At 40.0% G+C, this 22,103-nt stretch overlaps 1 protein-coding gene across 1 annotated transcript; it reads right to left on the bottom strand.

Annotated features, from left to right (window-relative positions):
• Positions 1-10,339: 10,339 nt before the first annotated feature.
• LOC139736482 (speckle targeted PIP5K1A-regulated poly(A) polymerase-like) lies at positions 10,340-19,776 on the bottom strand. The gene is given in 9 exon segments (XM_071647233.1): positions 10,340-11,106; positions 11,146-11,697; positions 12,882-12,974; positions 13,590-13,819; positions 14,769-14,902; positions 15,399-15,758; positions 16,334-16,561; positions 17,688-17,878; positions 19,683-19,776. Coding segments are annotated over 9 exon segments (2,502 nt in total). The 3' UTR covers positions 10,340-10,486.
• Between the last annotated feature and the right edge of the window lie 2,327 nt (positions 19,777-22,103).

The raw sequence follows: 22,103 nt of genomic DNA, 5'->3' as shown, positions 1-22,103 counted from the left end.
TGCCTTCTCAATAGGAAATTTCGACATCTGTGATCAGCTGTCGATGTAATTTTCCGGGCAGTTGCTTTTAACACATGTACTTTGCAGTGTCATCCTTTTTATCTATCGGAGTAAAGTGCCCCATTGTGAAGGGAATCACAATGACAGTTGATCTGATTACATAATGAATCGCCTTTCCTTCTGTATGACATCAAACGCGGATGTTTCTTCTCGTGTCCTTGAGGTCGCAGCCGATCGCGTCGCAGGTTCTGTTCCAGCAGGGTTCCAAAGTAATTCGCAGCAGTCACGACGCGCGTTTTGTCGGCGCCGTTCGGTCGGCAAAATTAATGTTCGCGACTCCTTCGCTGTTGTTTAGCAAGACGAAATAACGCTTTCATGCTGTGCGTAAAAAACAACAACAAACAAACAAACACACCAACCCCCCCCCCAAAAAAAACAACAACAAAAAAACAAAAAAAAAACAAACAAACAAACAAACACCACCACCATCACCACCAACACCAAAAACAACAACAACAACGACAAAAATAACAGTTTATCTGTCGCTATGGTGAAGAGCTAATGCGCAGCTCAGTCCAGAATTGATAATGTGTTCTAAATTCATACGAAATTGCAACGCATGGTGTATTCATTTCGACTCGATGCGCTTCCTCGCTTCCACAGCAACTTCGGTATGCATTAATTTGTGTTCGACAGAGGGCCATTTTATTAGATGGCTTGTTTCCATATGATTGTCAGGAAACACACTCTTATCCCCCCCCCCCCCCCCTCAAAAAACAACAACAACAACAACAACAACAAAAAACCCCAAACAAACAACAAATTAAAACAACAACAAAACAGTAAACCAAAACTTTACGCATGATGCCTCAATCGTTTAGGAAGTTTTATATTCTTGTGATGAATAAACAAAATAGATTCCTTTTACAACATTCAAGAAGTAAAATAATTGCCATGAAATCGTCAGTCTTGACAAGAGTATACTCGGAATTCCATTTACTTATAGCCTTGCGAATGTGTTTTAAACTTCATCATGTATCAAAATACCAATGACCTAATTTTGCTACATCGCCCTTGTGTGCCATTAAACAGGGAATAGCAACACAGCGAGCCGTCACAAATAAGGAACGCAGGTCACTGCGCAAAGGTGAAGCTACTTTAAAGCCAAAACATAGTTATCAGAAGGGCTCATTATTCATTTACTACCATTTGGAGTTTGCTTACAATGATGATTATATTAAAATTGATGGTCTACTACCGAAACTTGTCTGAGTAACGCGATTTGCCTATGAGACTGTAACACTTCCGGCGAACCGTTTTGTTTAACATTTCACATTTTCGTCGTTACCAAACTAAAATCACGTTGCTTTGGCGTTCTTTCACACATTTCTTATAGGCACAAGTGTACATTAGAGCAAAAATCGACAGTTCTGCCAGCATATGAGGGCAATGTTTTCTCTTTAAACACTTGCGGATGTAGGAGTGATTGTGGTTTTTATAGCAAATTGTGGTTTCATATGAGAGTTCCTCTGAAGGAATGTTAGTAAGGGAGAGCGATCCGAAGTGAATTTAAGTCAAAACCACTCTCCGAACGACGACAATCTTCTTCCACCACAGTAGGAACAAAATAATCAACATACCCGTTATGTCCTGTCTATAATAGGCCTATAGGACCAGTATCTGACACCATCCGCTCGCTGAACATTGCGATGAATGTTTCTTAGCATCGGAAATACAGAGATATTCTTACTTCGATCTTGTGAGCAAACAAGAAGACCTCTTCTATTATGAAATACTGGGGTTGTTTGAGGGTGATAACGAATCCGGCGCAAAACAAAGTAGAAAATAATATGGACTATAGGTGCACCACTGCGTGTAATTCTATGTCTGTGATCGTTCCAACTTAAGGCCAAAAAGTGAAAATATGTTGAATTTTCTTTTACATTTTCTTTATACTGTTGTACGCATATGACTCACGAGCTGTAGTAGTCTCCTCATCCAGCGGTTCCAACACAAAAATTTAAAAAAATTCATAACTTTTGCATCGATTGTCCAATTTTCCTCAAACTTTCACTGATGTGTTCTACTAATATTGTTGCATTTTCTCAATCCTTATGTTTATGAAGGTGAACTTGTCCTTTAAGACCGGTGAATCGGGGCAAAATCGTGTAGTGTGCGGCGGGCTTAAGTGACTAACCAGTTCGTACGCAAAATGACTGTCATGTTCGGCAAAATCATACAAGCTCCTTAACAGATTTGGGCGGAATCGTATTTCAGACCCGTTGCTCTCACCCCAAACTATTTGGGCGCCCCACCAAACGGCACAAAATAATTTACTTACTAGGTAAATGACTACATTATTGAATCGATACCAAAGCGTGACGTCGTAGCCATAAATTCATCACCATGGAAACTGGTTCTGGTTGCTAACCATGCTTTAGAGTAGACGTGAATGTAGGTAGATGGAATGTGCTTGCAACTACCGTAATGAATCTCAAGGGATGGAATACGTAGAGCAGGACTGGTATAATTCGAACATCGAGATGCTCCTTCCTACAGTATTTTGGCCATGGAACGGAAAGCGGGACTTTGAGCTAATACACCTGCATGATCATATATATTAGCATGAAAGGTGTGCACATAAAATTATACATACGCGTCAATAGAAGCTGAAGTTATATTTCGGCTGCACAACTGAGCAATTGTAACAAGATTGTACATTGTATCAATGATGCTAAGAATTCGTATCTCTTTGTATCATGGCAATCATTCACCACGCGCCTGGGATTAAAATTGGAGCTATCAGTGTGTAATGTCTTTTGATAAACTAAGCGATTCGTGAAAATGAGATTTGTGTTAAACACGTCTGTCATTGTCTCTTATATGGTAGGCCTATATGAGAGAAAGAGCGAATATTTTTGTATCAAAGTCTGCCTAACGTTGTGATGCGAAAAGTGTATTCGAATTTTGTCATCAGCCATAAACGCATGGTTTGCACGATGATACACAAGCTGTTTTCTATGTTGTGGATGCATTCGAAATTATATTTGATAATGTATTACGAATCAATAAATTTGGACGAAACTTCAGCAAGCCCTTTGTCTTACGCTTTGTTTTATAATGTTCTGGTCTTTTTTTAATGCAATTTTTCGTGGGGCACAACTTCAATGACTAAGCGAAATCTATTCAAAACACAAACAATGACCGAGACGTAAATTGAGATTCATTCCTCAAGCTGCAGATCACAACGCCGTAACAAAAGTAAAGTTTTAGATACGAGAATAGTCAAGCAGAAGGAATACATATAGGCTCTACATACCAGCCTGATTAGAACTGGGATATAACAAAATTGAGTAATGGTTATTATTTTAAAGGTGCGAGACCTGCAGAGATGATAGGCGTCAGAAAAAGCACAAAAACCTACTGCCCTCTATTGTCAAATTACTTATACTAGTTGTTATAGTGGAGGTCATATTTCTCATTTGACTTTTAAACATCATAAATGTGTTTTTGATGATATTTGCACCTACATCATATGGGAAATTACACATTCAAGGGTTATAAAGCTTCTCAAAGGGACACTTTTGAAACTCACGCCCTTTGAGGTTCTTAAAAAAAAATAAAAATGTAGTGTTGATCAGTTCTTCATAAGATGAATACCTAGATGCAGGCAGTAATCTTTGATTATGGGGGTGTCATCATCACACTATTGCCTACAAAATACTTGAAAAGACTTTGTTTTGTCAAACAGACTAACTTTATGAATTTTGACCTGTTTCAGTGGTAGCCAAACAAAGAAATACATTAAAATAACACAGTCATTCAAAGTTGTGTGATACTGATGACTGCTATGTACAAAGATCTATCTATACCACAACAACATAAGAAAACAAATTGTAGCCAAACAGAGTTGGGGGGGGGGGGGGGGGGGTAGAGGAGAGAGGTGGGGGGGGGGGTAGGAAGGGGAAGGGGGGGAGGGAGGAAGAGATCTGACACAATAGATCAACATAAACCAGCAGAGTTTGTATGGGATGAATACTTCCTATAGACTTGTGTGCATTGCATGCATCCTCTATAGGGCTCACACCCTAAATATTTCCCCATAGGGATGTGTGTTACAAATCAAATTTCAAAAAATTCTGTAAAATAGCTGGGAGAAATGAGGTGTTTCAGCTTCACTAACTTGGATAAGTTAGATATACCCTTTCATCCATCAAATTTCAGGGTGGATTATTCAGTTCAAATTCTGTCCAGGGGTCCGCAAAGCCAGACTACGAGTTCTTGTCACTCAAAAAAATCACCCATTTTTCCGTACACGTACCCAATGAAATATAGTCCCCCTCAAATTCCACCAGAAAAGCTTTCATCTTCCAACCAAACTGCAATTTGTAGAGGAATTCATACTCAATATCTACAGCTATTCAGTTTTTTGCCAAACTACATCATTGATTTTTAATTAATTTTTTCTTCATTTATTTTGGTATCTTTGGTATGAATTTGTGAAGGGGTCTGGGACATTCCATTGTATTTACGGGTGTGAGCCCTATAGCTCCCGTCTCGGAGCGTATAGTGCTGACGAAAGAGAATCTGCACATTGATTTTACCCATTGTTCTTTTTGTCGAGATATGGAGGTGGCCACCACATCGCTGAGAATCCAGCATTCATCGGAAATATTTCGATGTACTTTCACCACAAAGTGTGTTCAAAATGCACAGCATCCATTTATACCCATAACTGTCTTCAACAACTTTGTAGAATGTCCACAGGGGTGACTAGAGAGAGTACAGTAGGACCTCAATTATCCGGCCATGTCGGACCGGCGGGCATCCGGATAATTGATTTGGCCAGCTAATCAAGAGAGATAAAATGTTCAAATACAGCGCTTCTGGCATATCACGCTAGGGTTGTGTATACACATGTTATTACCAATTCACTAATATGATTATCTGCATGGTATTGTCATGTTTCATACTTCATAGATTGATACGGAAATGAAATGAAATATAAGTAAAACATCCCTTCATGCATTGCTTGTTGATTGATATTGACTGACAATGATATCGATATTGAAACTTGTTGAATAGTGCAGATGCATTGAACTGTCACCACTACTGTGCACTCAATACCAGTGACAAGCGCGGCACCCAGTCACAGCCATCGTCTCACGAACTGACTTAGAAGTTACAGTCCGCTGCCGTGATTGGAGTATGTCCCATAGTGTATTCGCTCAATAATGGTTGAACGTGTGTTTGTTTAGAGTGAGATTTGGCACTGAAAAACATGAAAATAAGGGAGAAAAAGTAAGCCAGTCGACGTCCGGATAACAGAGAATCCGGATAATTGATGGCCGGATAATCGAGGACCTACTGTACTTGCAAAAAAAAAAAGTCTGAAAAAACTCTGAAACTTCAAAAAAAAAAAATCAAGTGCCATAAAACTCTGACTCATTTCCAATGCATTTGAACTGTATAAAATCTGAAAAGTTTCCTCTTCTTTTTTTTTAAGAACAAAAAGGTGTGAAATCAGATTAAACTCCTAACTCTCACATTCCTGAATATTAACAAAACGGCACAATTTTCAACGAACATACACTCACACATGCAAACACACACTGGAGCATACACACACCCTTCTCTCCCCCCCCCCCCCTCTCTCTCTCTCTCTCTCTCTCTCTCTCGGTTCCATGTTTACTTTGCCTTAAAGGTTAATGCTTCCTGTTCTAGTCATGAAAGTTTGATGGAGGTTGGTTTCTATTTTCAAACTCCACAAGGCTAGCATTAAACAACTTTTCTTTAGTTAGGTTTCCACTATACAAATACACCTATACACCTGTTTATGTCTGCCTGGGTAAAAAGGAAGAACTTTCAAAGCCATGGCTAAGAGGTTTGCTGAAAGCTGATACACCCACAGTGTATATCCACCTTATTCGGTGGAATCCTTCATTGCTGACAACCCTGCCATATTCTACCACAGCTGTAGCAGTAGAAGCTGTTTTGGCATTTTCAATGTCTCTTATCATTATTTCTGCCAATTAATTCCGACACTTGGATAGATACCTATACCAAGATAAAGTAGGGCAGAGTTCATTAGACACGAAGGGGAATAAACTTCTCCAAAACCTTGAGCAAGCTCGATTGAAATTATGCATACCTTCCAATGTAGGTCGGGGGGTGAGAATTACTTTAGCATGTCACCAAGGCTTATACTTCACTTCCAGCTCATTTATCGTCAGCCAAGAACCCGAAGGGATTTATCCCGATGTTTTTTTTTTTTTTTTTTTTTTTTTTTTGGGGGGGGGGGGGGGGAGGGGGTATTGACTTATTGGTATCATGTAACTATCGATCTCCTCTACATTATGGGGTCAATCTCAAATTACTTTCATTTCCAGTAAAATGTTAAAAATTGAAACCACAAGGGTGCTATTTTACCCTGTATTGGGAACAATGCTTATAAATCTACCCACTTTCGATCAAATAAACTTTGTTATTACATAAACATTTTCATTGTTTCATTTTTATTCACCCCCAAATCTTAGAATGCGATAGCGCCCTTCTGCTTCTCAGCTGACAATATATTCTCCATTGTATTCAGAATGGGATTAGAGGGAAATTCACCACAAACACAAAGAATTAGAACATATAAATGACATTCACCTGTCTTCTGAGCTTCCTGTGAAGCTACCTGTTGCAAATTCATTGTCAAAGTGATAATGTTACTATAAAATGGAAGGAGAGTATGGTATGATAGAAGCAAATTGACAAACGCATCCCGGGGATATGTGTCAAATTCTGTGCAAAGCTGTTTTATCATTATCATTTCTTTTCACTCCTATATGCATGTACTGACTTCCTTCAAGCTCTTCTGAGCAGGGAAAACCAAAATCTCCATTATTATTCTCCTGGTTGCACCGAAGAGTTGCAATGTACATATATATGTGACATTGGAAGAAATTCATTTAGCGAAATCCACCTCACCACCAAGTTAGCATTTTTATCCCATCATTGCAGAATTAATAGAAATGACTAAAAACAAAAATGGTCAGAAAACCTACCAAAGACAAAACAAAACAAAGCAATTGCAGGATAAACTGACACGCAAATGATACAAAGAAATTCATTCTTCTTTGACATCTTTATTTGTCATGTACGATTAGGATAAGAAAAAAAAATCTGCCTTGGTGATTTACCATTTCATCCTTCGATGACGACATGACATTTACGAATCCTGTATAAATGGAAATGAAGGTTTACAACCCTTCTTTCTTTCCCTTTACAATAAACATTTCCAATGTTATCTGAAAAACTAAAAACAGAAATCAAATCTCTGTCATCAGTCCATGTAGATTTGACCAGAATGACGTAACCAAGAAGGGTGGCTTCTTTTTTTATCACATCTGGAGCCCCCACTCAATGTGCACTACATGTACCTACAAAAATGTGGTATACTCTGTACTGTATTTCTTCCGTGATGAAATGTCTTGTCTGTGTACCACGTTTCTAATCGCAATAAACTTGCTCATGTAAACAATAAAACTTATGATTTACACTTCTCAACTGGTAGTATGGAGACAACTTGGAGGCCATTCTAACACAAAAACGACAAGTTCATGATGAAAACACCTATGCCAGCAAATTTGTGGCACAAACTGCACAAGTCAATACAGCTCAAATTCTGCCAAATGTTTTCTCAATCTAACCAAACTCCCCCCCCCCAAAAAAAAAAAAACAACAACAACAAAACACCTTGGCACAATCTTTAACAACTCTAACCTTGTCTGCGAAGTTAGACACAATATCTGATCTTTGACTTATTCAGGCATTTTCAAGTAGGGACATGGTAAGCTCTTTTGGAGTTGCTTTCATAAAAAAAGAACATGTTTAGAGACATTATGTCTACAGCTGCATGATATCTATTTACAAGGTAATTTGGAAGAATGTTTATCTTCGCTTGAAAAGAGCAGAAACACACTGAACACCATGAGTCCTCTCATAAAATAGCAAAACACAGAGAGAGGAAAACAAATATATAAAATATGTACAGTCAAAAAATTACTGTTTGTGATCACCTGTCTGTAGAGGGGTATTGCTTCATGCAGCCACTAAAAATTCCATCAGGATCAGGTGAATGTATTAACAACCCTACAAATAGTGGCCACCTGTCTTAACGCAGCCAGTGGCCATCTCTCTGGCCTCCTGACGGCAGTATTTCAGTCCCCGCAGTCACACTGGCAAAACATTTCTCAAAAGTTTAACCTCGAGAACTATTAGCGAAGTTTGCTTGTCCGTTCACACTGGCAGCCAAATTTCTCCAAGTTTCCGTTCTCAAAGTTAGGGCAACTGCTGCCACGCACACACAACAAAGAAGAGAGCACACAACATATGACAGCTAATGATTGTCACATAAACAATGCACACCCATACATTCTAAATGAGCGTGCGCTTCATAGGCGCTATCATGGACAGGCAGCGGGCTGGTCATGGGTCGAACTTCGCGAAGTTTCAGTGTGAGCGTTCAGACTGCACAGAGTTCCAAACGATGTGTGATGTTTCAGGAAATTTCCCTAGTTTGAGTGGGAAGTTTCACATGAAGTCTCGCAAGAAGTTTTCGGAAAGTTTGCCGTCCACTTGTAGAACTTTGAAGTTTTGCCAATGTGACTACGGCTACTGTGTCGAGCGGCTCTACTCTTGGGGTTATGTTAAGCCCTACACGTACTTGTTTGGCATGCTAATTAGTATGAAACATTTCTTCTAGCCAGCCTCTCAGCATCTCACATAACAGCCTTGTCTAGGCCAACTGCACCATGAACAAAGAGTGAGTGAAATTATAAGAACAAAGAGTTAAGACTATCCCTACCTCATAAAGCCATATGACGACGTTTTGGCATTCATAGGTGTTTGGAGGACACATGCATGTAATGTCAACACTAAAAGATATCATGTGATGGAAAAACTAGAAATGTCGCTACGGCGACTGGTGTATGCCTCCGCAATAATGCATGGTTCTCCTAATAGGTCTACAGTACAATGTCTTGACAATGTGTGATGACAGTTTCACACAATTGGCAAAAATATTAAAGTGACAGGTTTGCCACAAATGTGCTGAATGTTCACTTTCCTAGAACTAGGTTCAATTGGATGGATGATTAAAACGTCAGAGTGCAGGTATTTGGGGGAACTGATGATTTTTACTTGACTTTTGACCCTTTTATAAGTTTATGCATTGAGTAATTTTCAAGGTATTGAGAAAAAGTATAATTTCAGTATCAAATGGTAAAATAGTATTATCTAAACCTGGCCTTTGACCTTTGACCTCACAGTTCCAAAGAGAATCACTGTTAGGTAGAACATGCATAAATATGTAAGTTTCATGATAATACCCCGAGTTACTTTTGAGATATGGAGGAAGAAGTGCTATTTAGCACTTTCACTTCACCTTTGACCTTTTAACCTTTGACCTTTTGGCAAGAAACTTCCCACAGAAGATATATTGGGTTATACATGCATACATCAAGTTTTAAAAAAAATCCTTCAGGCATTGCATAAATATAAGGAAAGTAGTGATATTTTGAGGAGTTGACCTTGACCTTTGACCCCCTGACCTTTGACCCATGACCCCCAACTTCCCTAGATAATCACTGCCCATCGGTACATGCATATATATTAAGTTCCATGACGATACCTTGAACCATTTGCGAGATATGGAGAAAAACATGAAATTTCAACCTTTTTTTCACAAAATAACCTGTGATCTTTGACCTTTGACCCCGTGACCCTAAAATCCAAACAAAGTATTATCCCCCCAGGATATACCCTCATACCAAGTTTGATGCAAAACCACCTCACGGTTCTTGAGATATCGACAAAAACAAAACGGGACGGACGGACGGACGGACGACCCGAAAACATAATGCCTCCGGCCACTTTGTTTGCAAAGGCATAAAAAAAACTCAAATAGGCTGCCAACCTACCTACGTGTTAACCTGTCCAAAAAGACCATCAGTCATGCTGTACGTCAGTGGTTGCCATAGTCTCACAAGTTTGACTGCATCTCACATTCTCCCTCTTCAAATTATGATAAATCAAACATCCATCGGTGGAGTGACCCATCTTCCAACCTCCACATGTAAAATCCTCAAAATGTAATATTCATGGAATGATTCATTTATCTCAATACACTTCAATACATTGAGAACTTCAAGGCAAAATCTTATCACTTAAATATTAATGAAAATTAAAAGATGGCTAAAAGAAGAGGATAAAAGCACCATGTATGCGAAAAAATTTGCAGCAAATACTGAACCATAATCTGACCTTCAACTTGTCAGAATTCTTCCCTCCTCGCACATGGTAATACTTTTAAAGTCCATATGGAAATCTTGGATGACCCTTGAAGCTTGCCTGTCCAACGTATCTCAAACTATCCAGTCTGGCATTTCGGCTGCACCGCTCCTTTAATGTTCCTGGTGAGAAGTGCCAGCAGAAAATGTCACAGCTGTAATTGGGTAAGCATCCTTGATCCAAACATATCAAAGAAATGAGCAAAGTCCCTGATGCCAGCCTCATTCTGTACGGGGTGGAATGTCAAGACGACCGCTGTGGAGTCCAGCGCTAATCTGTGCCGCAGTTCCAACTTGAACTCTATCGCCATGTCCGGCTGTGATGGTCCTTTGGCTAGCTCCGCCGAGATGCGCCTCTCTCGGGAGATCTCGTCGACAGGGGCATCTCCCCACGCCTTCTCCAACTGGAGCTTTCGTCTCAGCCTTCTCCTCCCAACCCACACAGCATGATGAGACTTGCACCACACCTGCCTCCTAAAGATACTCCCATCGGAGTCCTCACCCGGGGAATCCGAGATGGGCGGAGATGTCAATCCTTCTGTGGATGTGAAGCTAGTGTTTTCAGCAGATGACATGGACACATTATTTTGGTCATCTTCATCAAGAGGAGCATCGACCTTCAGTCTCTTACGCAAAGGCCCTTCCTCTTCACTGTCATGCAAGTCATTGACCAGTCCGCTGTCTTCCATGACCCCCTCGCCAGCCTCACCAGTTCCAAGGGCGTGGTTGTAGTCTCGCTTCGAACCAGAGTGAGGGCTGCTGCTGCTTTCTCCTGCCACGCCTGCATCACCACAGCCCTTCTCTGCACCTCCGCTCTCTATTAAGAGAACATCGGTTAGCAGCTGCATCAAGAAATTCTCAACCTCCTGGCACCACGCCCGTTTCATTGCCCCCTCGTCTGAATGTGTTTTGACAAACTTGTCGGTCAGTAAGTTCACCTTCATCGGGAATGCAACTGCAGGAGATTTTCCACTGGAACTCTCTTTTTTCTTCGATGCAGTGTCCACTTCCTCCACTAGACTTAGGAGGCCCCACTTTGGGATCTCGCCGGTCTGGGCGTCTGCCCCCTGCTTCCGGTAGCGCAGCGAGATGCACGTCAGGTTTGCAGCACGGAGCTCCTCCCGCAGTCTGGACCCCGTCTTGTCGTTGACGTTCATGGCAACATTGTGGCTGAGTTCCAGGGGATCCTGGATGTTGACTGGGCTCACCTTGAACTCCTGGGGTGAGTCCACTGGACCCCCCTCACCAGGATCCTTCAGGAACTGGGTCAGGGGAACCGTCTTGCCAGAGACTGGGCACAGGACGCTGGTGGTGAAGTCACACTTGGTGTAGAAGCTGAAGAAACCTTTCATCAAGGATTCTGGGTGTCAGAGCCCCAACAGAAGAAAAGTGAAAAGGAAGTCTGGGCATGATTTCATGATAAAGAAAGTAAAAATTTACAGCATCACTTTGGAGTTTCTCCTTTCATCCTTTGTCCCATGAAACATTTTACATCTATAGGGCACAAAACCCTCTCATAATACATTCCATGAGACAACTATGGTCCTTGAATAATTGAAGTGAAAGATACATACAAAGAAAATGTTTTAAAAAGATTACTCAAACCAAAGCAATACATTAAGCTAATGTGTCCACTAAAATCTGACATTAAAAAATCTAAATCATAATCGCCAGACATCATGCAAAAAGAATCACACAGAGCAAGAAGAAAATCCATCTATAACCTGCAGTCTTCATCTAGAACACACATGTAGATGTAGATCTGGGGCCCTGTTTTTATGAGGTACTGAACAAGGTGAATTAGGCGGTCATGATTTTCTGTTTTTACAAGGTACTGAACAAAGTGAATAAGGCGGTCATGATTTTCTGTTTTTACAAGGTACTGAACAAAGTGAATAAGGCGGTCATGATTTTCTGTTTTTATGAGATACTGAACAAGGTGAATTAGGCGGTCATGATATTCCATTTCTGTATTTAGCTAGTCTCCTTTTTTTAAAGTATGTTTACAAGGCAAAGGCAATGGTTTGAATGACTTCATTCGCAATAAGGTTTACTCGTGCATGTAAAACCTGGACCTTTACCCGGGTATAAATTGATATTCCGGGGCCTGTTTCATAAAACTTGTCATCAGTGACAACTGCCACATTTCTATGACAAATTTGCTCTCAGCCAATCAGATGCAAGGATTTCAGTAGCTTGTCACATCTATGACAACTTGTCACTGATGACAAGTTTTATGAAACGAGCCCCAGGTGTTATCAAGAAAGAAAAAGAAATACAAATTCATGCTCTCATTTTGTTGATTCTCTTGTGAGTATTCTAGCCTTCATTGCTTTAAGATATAAGCCATCAGATAAAGTTCCTCTGAAGCTAGAGATCTTAACTTCACTTTGCTTGGTCTTCCACAGGAGTATAAACATACATGATTCAGAGCAAAACACAAGTCGTTATCAAGCCTTAATATCAAATTTCACTCCCTGCTGACCTGACATACATATCCAGCACAAAGGATTAATTCATACGGACAAACAAACTGGCACTCACCGGCATCTTCAGTGTTATCACTCTGACCAATCTTGGTAGCATCAGTTACAAACGAACAATCCCATCCATCAATATTTACGACATCTGCTGGTCCTTTGAGAGGTAAATGTAAGTCAAGAACAATTCCTCTGTCAAAATGGGGGAGTGACACACAAATACACGACTGTTATGCTTTTGTTTGTTCCAAGCATTCTGGGGCCTCGTGTCGTAGCATGCAATTACTGTAAGTTATACAATGAGTGCAGCCATTTACACAACAACTGATATGTTAACAGTTGATTGATTGTTGTATCATCACTGCCATGGTAATGCAGTACAATCAGCTATCGTTAACCTTTTCCATCATATCTGCTATTTTGACCATACCAAAGGTTTTTTTTTTCTTTTTTTTTAATGTTGCTATTTTGAAAGCATGGACATATATATACTGATGGAAACTCATGATAAGCATATGAGAGAGGACTTTCTATAGAAAAAAAAAGAAGAAAAATAAGCCCAAAACAGCTTTCATAGAAACAGAGCTTGGCCACTTTAGGTGCATTTGTTATTCAAAATCATATGCCCTCAATCTTAGTGGCACCATTATGTCTGTAAAGGGTGAAAAGTGGGGTTTAATTTCATGCATCGACGAAAATGGCAAATTGGGATGGGCAGTGACCCACATCAAATCCCATTTAGATGGATGGGAAGAATGTCTGCTGCCCTCACCTGTCTGCGCTCTGAGCTGGTGGACGGTACGCAAGACCGGTGGCTGGGTGTTCTGCAGGTAGTGGACAACCATAAGGGTCAAGGCGTAGTTGGTCAGCAGAGGGCCTGGACCCTGATTCCCGGCCAGCTGGCGCTGACGGGCCCAGAGGCGGATGCCAAAGGTGAGAGGAGCCACCCTGGGATCCAGGGAAGAGTAGAAGTGGAGGAGCTCTGTGTTTCGCAGGGCAAGTCTGGGAAGAAAGATTTATTGTGAATTAAAGGGACCATATAGTTTTGGTCGAGACTTAACTTCAGATTTCTAACATTTCTGGTGAGATACGGAGAAACCTTTTATGAAATATGAAGGGACATGCAATTTCAGGAGGGATTCAACATTTATTTGATGAAAACTGGTTTTGAACAGCTGAGATATCCAAAACAGAGCTACACAATAAAAGGTTGGACCCACCTGTTATTAGGACTGCTTCGTTTTACTTTGGATGTCTTAGCCATTCCAAAACAGATTTTCATCTGATTAACTTTGTTTTCCTCTTAGAATGGTATGCTCTGTACTATTTCGTAAGTGATTCTTGGTTCAGGGGTATCTCATATAAAGTTAAAAGTCCAAAAAATGAAAATCCTGCTTTCCTGGTTCATTGTACTGCTCATCCATGGACAAAATATTTGTGTGTCCCTTTTGCAACCGTGAAACTTAGATTTCTTTCATAAGCTGGTATATGGTAGAGGTAAGTAATTCAGACCTTTCCTCAGAACAATAAAACTGGAAACTTCTTTACGATAGAAGGGGAAACAATACTACAGATTTCCAGAGAATGTATTCAGACCGCCCCAAAATATTCCAACTGTTATTTTCAGTACAAATTCTTGAGTGACGTGGGGATGGTTTACCATTTGTTTTCTTCAAAACTCTGAGGTGTATTACCATAAGATTTCATATACGATGTTGGGAGACATTATTCTTCAACCATGCAAAATTTCATTACCTTTGCAAAAGGAATATTATATACAACCTTTGAACTTGAGCAAACCCTTGTGACCCAATTGTACATTTTATGCAGAAAAAAAAATGGCTACCAAGCAATATCGGGATTATAGTAATAGAAGGGTTGTCTGGGAGAACAGTTCTAACACTGAAGAGGCTACACTGGGCAAATAATGCCATGACGTGTCCATCGTTACCTGTTGTCCATGGACAAGTCACAGAGTAGCCCGGATTCCTTGTGCCTGAACTTGATGACTGGGCGGCGGCTGCTGGGGATGGCTCGCACATGTTGGCAGCTCGGCACGCACTCCTTCAGGAGGCGACACAGCACCTCAAGGGCAGCATTGCCGGACAGATCCTCAGGGCGGGGCTCATCAGAGGGGCCTGGTTGTTCCAGTGCAGATTGATCCTGAAAAACAGTACAACATGTGACTTCTTCAGATAGTTTATGTCCAACTGAAAATTTCATTTGAATTGCAAATTAAGACTTTTACAAAGTTTCTAGGAAAGGGTACACATATTGCCTTTTTAGAGGTGTAAATATGACACTTGGACATTCCCACAGGAGTTCTATATTCTGCAAGAGATTTTTTTTTTTTTTTTTGAAGCACACAGCACTGAAAAAAATTGTGTCTCAAAGGGAAAAAGTAATGATTAAAATTTTCATGTTGGTTATTATTATCCCAAACTCACATTTTAGAACTATTTTGAAGCACTATTTTTTTTTTTTCCATCTGCAAATGTTAGCAAGGGGTTTTAACTCTTTATATTCTGGTCAAATTTCAGAGATGAAATATTTCCATTCCACTGCTTTAGTAGGAAATAGCATTCTCTATGGTTTCATGTCCCGATTTATGCCTTTTGGACTCTCAAAGCATTTGTTGATCTCAAGAACTGCTGGGTGAAATCACCTCTGCAGATGTCTCCATGCTTGTCTCCGAGGAGCCCGGAAGCGAAGCAAACTGGTAAGCAAATGTCTGCTCGCCCCGTCCTAGATCAATCTGCAGGTCGAGGTCACAACCTTTGACCCCAAAACTGCTCACGGACGACCCATAGGGATAGACCCGACACTTTGGAAACATCTCAACGAAGACCTCCTGCAGGAGATCGCAAATGAGGTAGCGAAGCTGGAGGTCTGAGGGCGCTAGACAGGTTTCCTCCATGAGTGTCTGCAACTGACATGAAACCTGCACGAGGGATAAAAGCAGAACAAGTAGGATTGATCTGAAATCAAGGGCTGTAGGTCACAGCGTCAAATATTGAAGCAAAACTCTAGTGGGGGGGGGGGGGGAAGAGGGGCAGCAATAATTAGTTAATATTTTCTGTCATTATGAAGTCATAATAGGATATCACATTACATACATGGTATAAGTAGGTTGGACTCAGACTCGGATAGTGCCTTCAGACTCGGAATCTGACAACAGATACCTAGAATGCTATGATGTAGTAACATGTTTAAAAGCATCAGTTCTTTTTGTGGTACACACTTTTTAGCTCATATTGTCTCTTCAATACACATATATATGAATAAATACTTGCTCTTAATTAAACATTTTGGCTTCAACATGCTATGTGCAGGCATTTGAACAAGTTGCAGCTCTCAGTTTTGAAACAACCAAGACAGAAATTAGTCTTTGGACAAAAGTCAACTGAGTTTGGATCAAAATTCAAACACACTGGTAAAACATTCACAAATTCTTGTTAATTCATTTTATGGATGTCTATCTAGACTTTGACAGTGGACAGAGAGTGCTTGACTCACATTTTCTGATTCCAAGAGCTTCTCCAGAATAAGGTCCATCTCTGTTTCCTTGGCCGTCTTCCCCTGGGCCCCCTTCCCTGGGGGCGAATGGTGTTTGCTCTTGATGGCGAAGGGTTTGTTTTCTCTCGGCCGCACGGTGATCTTCTTGCCGTTCATGAGTTGCTTCTCCTCCTCGGATGCCCTCTCTGCAATTTCTTTCTCGCTGAACTGCACAATTGCATACTTTCCCTGCAATATGATCAAGGTAAAAATAAAAAAAAAATATATGTTCTACCTGTCATTCATTTATTCAAGCGTATGGCACAGTGTGCCTGGTTGATACCTTTCGATGACTATTGCTAGTCACCTGGGGTCGGCATCATTCGTCCATTTTCTTGTGTGAGTGGGTAGGGGGACCACTTGACCAGGTTGACACCCTGCTCTTTGGGATGAATGAATGAAGTGGGATCTTTTACGTGCGTGTGTCGTGGATAACACACACATGGACCTCCATTTGATGTCCTATCCGAGGAACAGAGTATTTTGCTTCTTACTAGAGGGGATGGAATGCTTACACACAACATTGCTCATGATTGAGACTCGGGAACTGAACCCAGTTCTCTTGGATGTGAAGGTAGACGCGCTACCAACCTTGTACTGACTGAGCCATATCTCTGCCTTTGCTCCAAAGTAGCTGGATTACAGGCGCACGCCACAAAGCCCGGCCTACTTGTCATTAAGGATATACCATTATCGTACGAATCACCAATACCATTCTTTCACTGTCACAGTTGTTGCCTTGACAAGACTTCCAGATAAAGTCATTAGAGAGCAGATTGAAAAAAAAAATAAACATCAGCAGTACCAGATATCAAACTGATAAATTGGGTGAGGTCAAGAAACTTTGTAACAGTCCTATAAAATTTTGTGGAACTCTCGAATCACCTGTCTTTCCACAAATGATTGCTTTGTATGGCATGCTGGAATCCTGTGATTCATACAAGAACAGGAATTTTTTCATGGAATAGGTTTGTCTCTACAGCTCACAAATTTGACAGAGATACAAGCCATACCTCATTCATGATTTCAAACTGTCCCTTGATATGTCATTCAAGCAGTGAAAATTTGTATGCTTTCCTTGTGGCTTTCAACAGTTATTCCCAATTTTGCAAATAGTTTGCGCCATAGCAACAAACTTACTGCAACTATTACATAACAACAAAATCTCCAAATAATAGTTAATAAAAAGCTCCTTTCTAAACGTAGACAGTTTATTCCTTATTGAAGTCTGACAACACAGTCTCTAATGGCAGAGTTATTTTGTTTGGTATCAGGAAAATCAGCTGTGATGAACACGGCGAGACTACACACTTACTTTATCCTTGTCCACAATCACTTGAGCCACGCCGCCATATTTTGTGAAGTAGTCGGTCAGCTCCAGTTCAGACACCAGCTTGGTGAGCCCTCCGACAAAGATGCTGCATTCCGCCTCCTTCTGCCTGGTGGTCTGGATCAGGGTAAGCCTCTGGTGCTTCTTTCCCTGAAGATGATCCTGGACGGCTTTGGCTGATTCAAAGATAATAATCATAATAATAATAATACAAGGTACTTATAATGTGCCATTTACACATGACTAATGTGCTCAAGGCGCAGTGAGAAAAAGTGAATTATGAAGTACAGAAATCATTAAGCACACATGTACCGGTACATGAAATTAAATGGAGCAATAATGATTGAAAATAAGAACATACATAATGAATACAATTCTACTGGAAAGCAGGTTATAAACAAATGAGTCTGGAGGGCAACTTTAAAGCAGTCAACATTAGAAAAGATAAGATGAAATAAAAACAAAATAAACAACAATCGCTAATCATCAGAACTGAATGGGGGTAGGTGCTGGCTAATGAAATGTAATCGAAATTTGAACCCTTGACGAAAAATCCCTGAGGAAGCTGCTATTTCCATGCTTTAACTGGGGGGGGGGGGGGGGGGGAGGGAATGGGTTGAGCTGTAAGACTATCTGAGTAAGAACTGAGGTGATGGTGCAGTCAATGATAGTAAATAGAATTGGTGGCATATCTACTAAATTTTTTAACAGTGAAGTACCAATTAAAAATCTTGCTTCAAAGTTCAAAGTTTACAGCACCCTGAAACCTACTGTAATTATTACAGGAGGTTTAATTTGATTTCAACCCTCTGATGACAGAAGGGGCAGCCTTCTTCTGGAAAGCAATGACCGACTCTTGACTGTTGCACTTGCAGTGTTGGTGTTGGCTGGGGCAGTATTCAAGGTCAACATGGTTAACGTGTAACAGCCTCAGCTCAGCTCAGCTGCTCCTAAAAAATATATATTTTGACTGCTCTAAAGCAAATACCCTGCAACTGTAACTTCACCACTAATACACACTCACTACGAATATTTCTAATGGTTTTAAAAGCACTGTAATAGGGAATAATTTTCCTGGTATCGCATAGCAATTTGCTATGCATTTTTACACCACTGCTACACAAACTAACTTTTGTGTTGCAGTTTTCTTACATATTATAGAAGTGTACTACAGGATATCATTGAAGATATTTTTCATCAGCTGAAATTGCTACAAATTTGAGTTTGAAAATTATTCCCTGCCGCAACAAAACAGGTCTACTCCTGAAAACTCAAGCTCTCTATCTATAATAGGTAAATTTACGTCACGTGTGGTGCTGCCAGCTCCCACCCAGTAATAATGATGGTCTACCTACTGACCTGTGTTCAGGTGTTGTCATGTCAACATCACACGTGACATCACTTGACTTTTCCCGAGCACAGTACACACACACACACACACACACAATATACTGTAAAAGCGGAAATTTTCGCGGTGTTGAAATTTTCGCGCATTTTGCGCAACCAAAAACTAGACCTAGCGCAAAAAATAAAAGCACAGAAATATTTTTGCTTGCCATATGTTCTTGTGCGTTATGTCTTAATTCCGCGGAATTAAAAACACGCGAAACTCTTCTTACCCTGCCAAGCGCAAAAAATTAGTCGTGCGAAAATATCCACTTTTTAACCATAGTTTTACACTTAACAAGGTTAGTGATTGTGAATCATATTATTTGACAATGAATCTAGCTAGAATCTAGTTGCTCACACAGGTCTTAATCTAAATTACAAGTTGAAGAAGGGCCATGGCATGGGCTTATCGGCGCCGGCTTATCATGATAATAATTAATATTGCTGAGTTTGTTAATGTAAATTTAGATATCTAGACTCTACTTGTACTAAGTTGTAACGTTAGTTGTATAGACCTAACATTATGATTATTATTAACAAGTGTTCAAACTTTACAATTATTAGCAACGATTAGGGAATAATGATTTTTACCTGATGTTATTTTGACATCACAGAGATCACAGTGGAAGACTTTTCCTCTGGTTGATATCGTTTCATCACTTCCAATTCCACCTTCTTGTTCCATGTTGCCTTGTAGAAATGTTCTTTGCAGGTTTTCCACAGATAAATTAATTCTAATTAGCGCTCTCGACCTAGAGACTGTGCCCTAGGTGCGCCAAGTGATTTATTACAACAAAAACACAGTACAGCACAGACGGTTCTGACGGCTACATACATACAGTGTGTATGTAGGGTCTTATGCTAGAACACACGTGCACACAGTATAGTAGCGGGTTTGTTATTGTACAGGCATCTCCTGGCATGCATCCGCATGCACGCGCCCGAGTACTGTGTATTTCATGTTTAGCGCCTGGGAGGGCGTCCTCGTTTTCAATTCATCACCGTGGCAGAGGAAGTTTTCGGTGCCATGAACCGGCTGGTTTCAAAGTCTATGTGTTAACTTTGAATGAAAAATTGTATATAGTACCCGGTACCTCTTTGTATCTCTTTGCCTATCCTCTTTATATCTCTTATCCATAGCCCCTTCCTCCATGGGGATATCCCCCACTTTTCGCTCTCACAGCTTTTCCAACTCCAAGTCTGGCCTCTCCCCCCTCCAATTATTATGATAACGGATCGACGCCGCTGGAGGGAAAATATACTTTTCCAAATCAGTATAATATTTTGTACCCACTTAAATGGTTTAGATTCACCAAAATGATAGCAAACGATAAATTTTTAAGTTTCATGTATTTTATAAACAAATCACCTGTATATTTTTAATGGAGTGCTATAGCGTCATCACCTATAATGAGTGCATTATATCAACGAACATAACATGCAGATTTTCAATTTAATTTTGGACATGAAAATCCAAACTTAAAATATTTAACCTTTCTAAAATAAATTATTGTTATACAATAGTTATTATTTATCGCAAATACTTTTTACTATGCAGGGCTAGGGAATGTGTGGTTAGCACAAGGGGGTGGATTTAGTGCTGCATGGATTTCACACACCTCAAAAGTTAGACTTTTTGATATGTTTATTCAAGAGTGGAGAGCAGCAACATGTTCAAATAGAATCTGTACAAATTATAGAATGTTTAAGGATAACTTGATGTTAGAGAAGTATTTACAGGTCTTGTGTAAGAAAGATTATATTACGTTAAGTAAATTCAGATGTAGATCTAATGGATTACCCGTTAATAAGGCAGGTTTGATGCAAGTTTGACAGATGAATTGCATTGTACTATCTGTTCATCCGACGATATAGGGGATGAATTTATTATATTTTTGTTTGTCCCTTTTTCAACAAAGAGAGATTATTGTATTTACCAAGTAGCTTGACGGCCAGTAGACCAAGTGCATCACATATGGCCAAATTATTCAATTCAACTAATGCTTGCCATTTGAAAAAACTAGCCAAATTTGTCAGAATTATTATGTTTCAGTTCTCTTCAATACCAAAGAAGAAAGACAGTATTTTTGTAGAAAGTAAAGTAGATGTGAATGTTTGTACACGTAGTGGTAGAGTAGTTAAACGTCCTTTACGCCTTGTTTTGTAAACATATTTATTCATATCTGTTATTTTCACGTGTACATGTACATTATCACTTATATTTTTGTATTCATATACTAGTATTGTAAATATGTTTGTACTCTCATATCGATACCCCGAGAGGGGGTCGATAGAGTCAATAAAATCTTACAAATCTTACTATTGTTAGACATACTAGTATGTCGTACTGAAGCCCCGGTCATGGCCGAAATAGACATTAACATAAAAGACATCGACAAAAACCGAGCAGAGATATTTCGGATAACAATATCCACAAAGTCAAATTCACATTATCTCTCGAGTCATCTACGAGTTCATCCTTTTCTGTTTTTCTACTCTATTGATAGACTTGATCTACCAGTCGGTTCAAAGAAACCATTTCGGAACCTAGATGGATGGCTCCAAAAGCTTGTTGAATTTTCAACGGTTTTCAATCGGGGATTTTCGATCTGACCATGATGAGCGCGAGGCACTCGAGCCCAAGCTGTCTGCTAGTATTTAGAGTCATCGTGAAAACTACATTTGCATAGCCGATCGAAATGTTTACGAGACTTCTTGTGGTCACTTCAGTTTTAGTCGGTAAGTAATGACAGGAAGAGAGTTCTAACTGTAGCAAAAATTGATAGAAAAAGGGTCGTATGATTACGGAGCTCTAACAACTTCTCTTAGTCCCGATGCTCTGGTTTCATGTGGTAGCACATGCATGGTCAGTTTGATTCGTGTCTATTCACAAAGTTGACACAAATGCCATGGCCAAATGGGTAATGACAGGCCTAGCCGTTAGGTGAAAGTGAAAAATAATTAATCCTAACCATATACTACTACTGATCTGGCCGTATATGCGTTATCATA

Source organism: Diadema antillarum, unplaced genomic scaffold (genome assembly GCF_040938485.1).
Source record: "Diadema antillarum isolate AM-2024a unplaced genomic scaffold, OU_Dant_1.0 seq00000649_RagTag, whole genome shotgun sequence".
Lineage (NCBI taxonomy): Eukaryota > Metazoa > Echinodermata > Echinoidea > Diadematoida > Diadematidae > Diadema > Diadema antillarum.
Note: the sequence above shows the minus strand (reverse complement) of the source record. Positions and strands in the feature narration are given on the sequence as shown.